Source organism: Antrostomus carolinensis, unplaced genomic scaffold (assembly GCF_000700745.2).
Source record: "Antrostomus carolinensis isolate BGI_N321 unplaced genomic scaffold, ASM70074v2 scaffold54242, whole genome shotgun sequence".
Taxonomy (NCBI): Eukaryota; Metazoa; Chordata; class Aves; order Caprimulgiformes; family Caprimulgidae; genus Antrostomus; species Antrostomus carolinensis.
Window position 1 is genome coordinate 3,650 of NW_010298649.1, and position 6,087 is coordinate 9,736.

The window sequence follows — 6,087 nt, forward strand, 5'->3', positions numbered from 1 at the left end:
TTAGTTCTCCTCAGAAGAAATTCAGATATCAAGTTTTCTGAAGGGAGAGAAGAGAAGGTCTCCAAGGAAGGACACAGCTCTCCTGGAGTGCAGAAAACTGGAGGATCTGGTAGGTGTCCACCTCGTTGATCTATCAATCCTTGGATAATAATAAATTGAGTTTTGGGGTCATTTCTTTAGACAATTTTGGGTTGTTTTTGCACCATTTCTGTGGTGGGAAATGTCACAACTTTCCACCCAAGTTCAAGAAGAAGTTCAAGAAGTTCAAGAGTTTTTGGCTTTTATCAACATTTTTCCTCCCAAACTCGTGTTGCTTTTTCACATCAAGTTTGATTTCTCCCCCCCCCAACCCAGATTTCTCCAGGAATTCAAGAAGAACAAGTAGGGTTTGGGGTTCATGGGTGATCTTCTGTGGGAGATACTTCTCCATGAATTCCTGGTGGTATTTTCTCATCCCACTTCTCCTTTGTTTGCATCTTAAAAGGGAAACTTGAGCTCTGCCCCTCCCAGGAGAACTCTGAGATCTTCTTGTTTTCACAGTTGGAAGACCTAAAAAATGAAATTGAGAAGAGACAAGCCAAAAATGCCACCAAATTCTCAGAGGACATTTCCCAGCTGGATAACTTGACACGAGGAGAAGAAGAGAAGAATCAGAGATCGGTGAGTGAATTCAACCACTTTACAGCTTTGAAAGAGACAATTTTAAAGGAGGTCCCACCACCAGGGAGCTGCTGGGTTAATGAGGTTGGTCTTTCCTAGTTCTAGTTTGCTCCTCTTCCCTCTGTAGATGTCACCAAGGGGATGAGAAGGGGGAGAAACCTGAGAAGATGGAGAAGAAAAATAAAGGGGAATTAAATCACCATCTCTGGTTGGGAATGGTGAGGGCTGGTGGTCCCCGATGGGATGGGGAATGAGATCATCATCAACCTTCATCCCATCTTTGTGGTACCTGAGAGAGAGAGGAGAATGGTGAGGGCTGGTGGTCCCCGATGGGATGGGGAGCAAGACCATCACCAACCTTCATCCCATCTTTGTGGTACCTGAGAGAGAGAGGAGAATGGTGAGGGCTGGTGGTTCCCTATAGGATGAGGAGCAAGACCATCACCAACCTTCATCCCATCTTTGTGGTACCTGAGAGAGAGAGGAGAATGGTGAGGGCTGGTGGTCCCCGATGGGATGAGGAGCAAGACCATCACCAGCTTTCATCCCATCTTTGTGGTACCTGAGAGAGAGAGGAAAATGGTGAGGGCTGGTGGTTCCCTATGGGATGAGGAGCAAGACCATCACCAACCTTCATCCCATCTTTGTGGTACCTGAGAGAGAGAGGAGAATGGTGAGGGCTGGTGGTCCCCGATGGGATGGGGAATGAGATCATCATCAACCTTCATCCCATCTTTGTGGTACCTGAGAGAGAGAGGAGAATGGTGAGGGCTGGTGGTTCCCTATGGGATGGGGAGCAAGACCATCACCAACCTTCATCCCATCTTTGTGGTACCTGAGAGAGAGAGGAGAACATCAGGTAGGTCCATGGGCTGGAGGTAGGGTTGAAGACAAGCTGGAAATGCAACCCCCATGGGGTTGATCAGCAGTGTCCATGGCCATGGTCCTCCAAGGCATCTTCCAAGGTCTTTCTAGATCCCTCCATCCCTGCACAGATCCAGATCTGAGCAGAAGGTTGGGGGCAGAGACCCAAGAGGTCCATCTTTGACTAAACAATTCATCATGGTTGTGATTTAAGGAGAAAAACAAGCTCATGTTGACCTTCTCTTCTTGTTCTAGGACGTGAAAGGCGCCGTCAGCAGGTACGTGACCTCTCTTGAAAGGTCTTTTCAGGAGCTTTTTCAAAGAGCAATGACCATGGTGGAGAAAACTGGGTGGTGGGTGCTGAAGAAACCTCTGCTTTAGGGAAATTGGAAGGATCTGGAAGAGTATTTTAGGTGCCACCACTACAAGGTTGTGTCTTCTCTTGATCATTTCTGGGGACACATTAATCAAAGGAGGTTGAGACCTCCACCTTGACCAAGACTGTGGGTTTTTTTGTTGTTGTTGTTGTTTTTTTCCCCCCTCAGGTGTGGGAAAGTCACTTTCCATCTACCAGTAGATATTTCTCCAGAATCAGAAGAAAGGGTTTGTCATTTCTCATGGAGGAACAGTGCTCTGAAGGAAACTCTGAAGAAGCTACAAGGTACTGAGAAGGGCTTGGGGAGGAGAAAAAAATAGGTTAGACATATTTTGGGGAGAACTGGAGGAGCTGAGCTGCCTTTAGCTCCTTCTGGAGGTACTTTGAGAAGATAAATACTCCAGAGAGAAACCCTGAGATGAAGGAGAGGAAGAGTTGGACTCAATGATCTTTATGGGTCACATCCAACTCACAACCTTCTAAGAGTTGGAAGTGGTCCAACATCTCAGACCATCTCTGGGTCACATCCAACTCACAACATACCCACTTCACACCTCATTTTTCACTCAACTATATAAGTTTTGCCCTAACTCTTGGAAGATGTTCACAGATGAACCATGGGCTGATCTTTGGCTTGGTTTCTCCTCCATCTTAACCTTTCCTAACATGGTCTTCTGCTGAGAGTGAGAACACAAGAGCCACCATACCTGTTCAACGAAGGTGCACCTAACCCAAAGTAGCCCAAAAATAGATGTTGAAGGAAGAAGATGAAAATTAGGGCAACCCAACAAGTTCTTTCAGCCCTGTAGCTGGATTCTCCACCTAACGCTGGAGGACAACCCACCTCAGGGTAGAACCTTTGCCTTGAATCCTCATTATTTCCATGAAATAAAGAAAGATGGAAATGGATTGACCCAATTCATCACCCTATCTTCAAGTTTTAGTTCTTTTCTGGTCTTCTCAAGTGGTTGATGCTTGTTGTAGGAGATGATCTGCTTGAGATCTTGCTGGTTGACATCTCACGTATCCCCTTCCTTAATTTTTTTTCTGCTCTCAACATTTAGGCCCAACACAACCTAAAATTCCCAGGGATTTCTGCCATGAGTCCATTGCCACCACTGTCCACCTTTTGGTGGCTTTTTTGGGGGGTTAAAATCAGTTTTTCTCCTTCTTGGAGATGTTTCCATGATGATTATTACCCCTTGGATGTCTAACTGTGTCCTGGTGGCCTCCTCCAAGCCCTTCCCCACATCCTTGGGATGCTCAGCCTTGCTTCTGACACCTCTGTCCTCCACCCTACAGCCATCATCACCCTAGATCCTGACACGGCTCATCCCGACCTCATCCTTTCTGAGGACCTTAAGAGCGTGAGACGTGCAGAAGGACAACGAGACCTTCCCGATAACCCAGAGCGATTTGACTACTGGCCCTTCGTGTTGGGATGTCAGGGATTCGTGGCCGGTCGGCATTGTTGGGAGGTGGAAGTAGGAGATGGTGGAGATTGGGCTGTAGGGGTGGCCCGTGAGTCCATCTGTCGGAAGGGACATCTCAGTCTTTGTCCCCAAGGAGGGATCTGGGGAGTGGAGAAATGGGGAGGACAAATTCGGGCACTCACCACCCGCAAAGTAACCCTCCTACCCCTACGTTGGGTGCCTCGAAGGGTCAGTGTCCACCTGGACTGCACCGGAGGGACGGTGGCATTCTTTGATGCAGATGAAGGTGGACTCATGTTCATTTTTTCCCGTGTCTCCTTCACCGGGGAGAGGATCCATCCATGGCTCTGGGTGGTGGGAGCCAAGTCCCAGCTTAGGTTGTGTCCCTGAAACATGAAGATCAACATCACCCCCAACTTTCTACAACCTCAAGGGGCAACCACATGTCCCTCAAGATACCCCTGAGACCACATAGAACAGAAGAAATTGGGATTTGGGGGGGGTTTTTTTGGGGTGTTTTCTTCTTCTCCATGAAGCTGGGGGATTGATGTGCAAGGAGAAGAGAGAAACCTGAGAAAGATGAGGCAGAGGGAGAAGAAAAAAGCTCTGGAGAAGGAAAACCTGGAGCTTAGAAATGGGAAATAGGGAAAAATCCAGAGTGACAGTAGTAGAAAAGTTCTGCCTGGTTAAATATAGGTGTCCTCATCTGAGCTGGTCACCTCCAAACCAAGTGGTCTTACTCATCTAGTATCTTTGCTGGTGGCAAGTTCACACGTGGCAAAGCTCCTGAGCTTCAACTGTTTCCTTTCTTCTCCAAACAACTGATATTTGAAAACCCTCATGTTGTTGATAATTAATAATAATAATAATAATTAATAAAAATTGACCTTATTTTCTCCTCCGTGTCTTTCCTTCTGGTTGGGATTGCTAGGAGAACATCATGACACGTGGCTTCCAGGGATATCTCTAGATCATCTACATGGAGTTTGTGGACATTGTTGGATGAAGGCTTTATGAAAATATCAGGAATGGGATTTAATTAACCAAAACTTGAAGGACAAGTTGAAAGCTCCTTGAAAGCTCCTCAACTTGAACCTGACATCCAGAAGCAACAAATAACCAGACAGAGAAGTACATTCCAACATGTAAATCTTTTTATTTCACCTAAAACCATAAAACAAGGTGGTACAAGATACTTTGGAGCAGATGTGGTTCCATCCATCAACCACTGACACCCCAATTTGAGGATGACCATTTAGGACAATGCCCCAACAGAAGTTCTCAACTCTTTGGTATCACTGAGGATGGAAAAAGAGAGGTCAGAAAGGTCAAGTAGGACTTTAGTAGACAGAAGTGTTCCAAAGTGGTGGAAATGGAGATGTGGGACACATAAAACTTGTGTTTGGGTAAGAAGAGAGAACTTCAGGGACACAATGTGATCTGAGACCCCTTGCTCCACACCAGGAACCAGGGATGAATACTCTCCCCTTCAAATGAAGCTGCTGGGAAAGTGAATATCAGGGCCTTCTTATCAGCATCAAAAAATGCCACCTGACCCTTTTCATAGTCCAAGGAGATCCGGACCCTTCTGGGGACCTGGATCTGGTAGAGTGGGATACGCTCAAGGGAGGTGAGAGCCCAAAACTGACCTTCACAGAGACCCATAGACCAGAGCTTCATCTCAGGGCTCACAGATGTCTCTTCCCTTCTCTTCAGGGACTCCCTGGCCACCCCTACAGCCCAGGAACCTTCAGGTGTCACCTCCACCTCCCAGCAGCATCTCCCTGAGGTGACGCCCTCACAGCCCAGCACACAGGGATCAATGCCAAACCCTTCAGCAGATGGGTCCTGCTGGGCATCTTCCCACCTCACGCTCCTCCCGTCCGCTGACACAACGAGCTGGGGGTGAGTCGTGGATGGATCCAGGGTCACCTTGACTGCAAGGGGCAGAGAGAGTAGAACATCAAAGGAAACCAAACCATGTCCCACAACCTTGGGTTCTCCCTTGCTGCTCGGGCTCCTGCAGTATCATCCATCCCATGACTTGGAATGCTCTGCCCTTGTTGAAGGGACAGACATTGGTCACTTTCCCCATCCCACAGGACCCAGGTAAGCATCAGAAGAAGATTCCCAAGGGGACCAAGAGGACAAGTAGGAGTCCCATACTCCATTTTTTTTTGGTCCAAAAATGCCAAACTAGGGATTTGCTCCTTGAACATACTGATGTGAGGGACAGACTCCATCTTCACACAGCTGAGCAGCTCCACTGGAAGAAATGAACCTCTCAACACATGATGGTGAAGATCTCCTGACTCCTCATGGAGTTTTTGGCCACCCTACCATTCATTCTTTTGTTCAGACCCAGCAGCACCTTCCCCAGATGACCCTTCAACTCATAGCCCATCCCATGTTGAGTTCAACCTTCCCTTGGTCCTTCCCACTCCCTCACCTCCAGGAGATGTAGACTTACTTTTATCAGGCAGCTGGAACATCAGGAGGTCTAAAGAGAGGAGAAGAGACATTATCTAACCTAATATGGGTGTGAACATGGAAAGAGAGATGTTCTGCTGCCCTGAGGTCAATAAATTATGATCTATACTTGAAGTAAATATAATTTATGATCCCACAGCTACTTCTCCATCTGCCCACCTCAGCCCACGTTCAATACCTTGGAAGCTCCTCAGGTTCTCCTCTAGAGTGAGATTTTTCTCCTTGAAGTGCTCAATTTTCTTCTCCAACTCTGGAAGAAGCAAC

General features: G+C 47.2%; 2 protein-coding genes across 2 annotated transcripts; one reads left to right on the top strand and one right to left on the bottom strand.

Moving 5' to 3' along the window:
* Positions 1 to 540: 540 nt before the first annotated feature.
* On the top strand, positions 541 to 3,723 carry LOC104520100 (E3 ubiquitin-protein ligase TRIM39; the record flags this gene model as incomplete). The annotated part of the gene is made up of 4 exons (XM_010162485.1): positions 541 to 660; positions 1,780 to 1,802; positions 2,070 to 2,185; positions 3,203 to 3,723. Coding segments are annotated over 4 exons (780 nt in total), but the record flags the coding sequence as incomplete, so codon positions are not given.
* Positions 3,724 to 4,755: 1,032 nt separating this feature from the next.
* On the bottom strand, positions 4,756 to 6,080 carry LOC104520077 (tripartite motif-containing protein 15; the record flags this gene model as incomplete). Its single annotated transcript, XM_010162484.1, has 3 exons — positions 4,756 to 5,270; positions 5,804 to 5,833; positions 6,002 to 6,080. Coding segments are annotated over 3 exons (624 nt in total), but the record flags the coding sequence as incomplete, so codon positions are not given.
* Between the last annotated feature and the right edge of the window lie 7 nt (positions 6,081 to 6,087).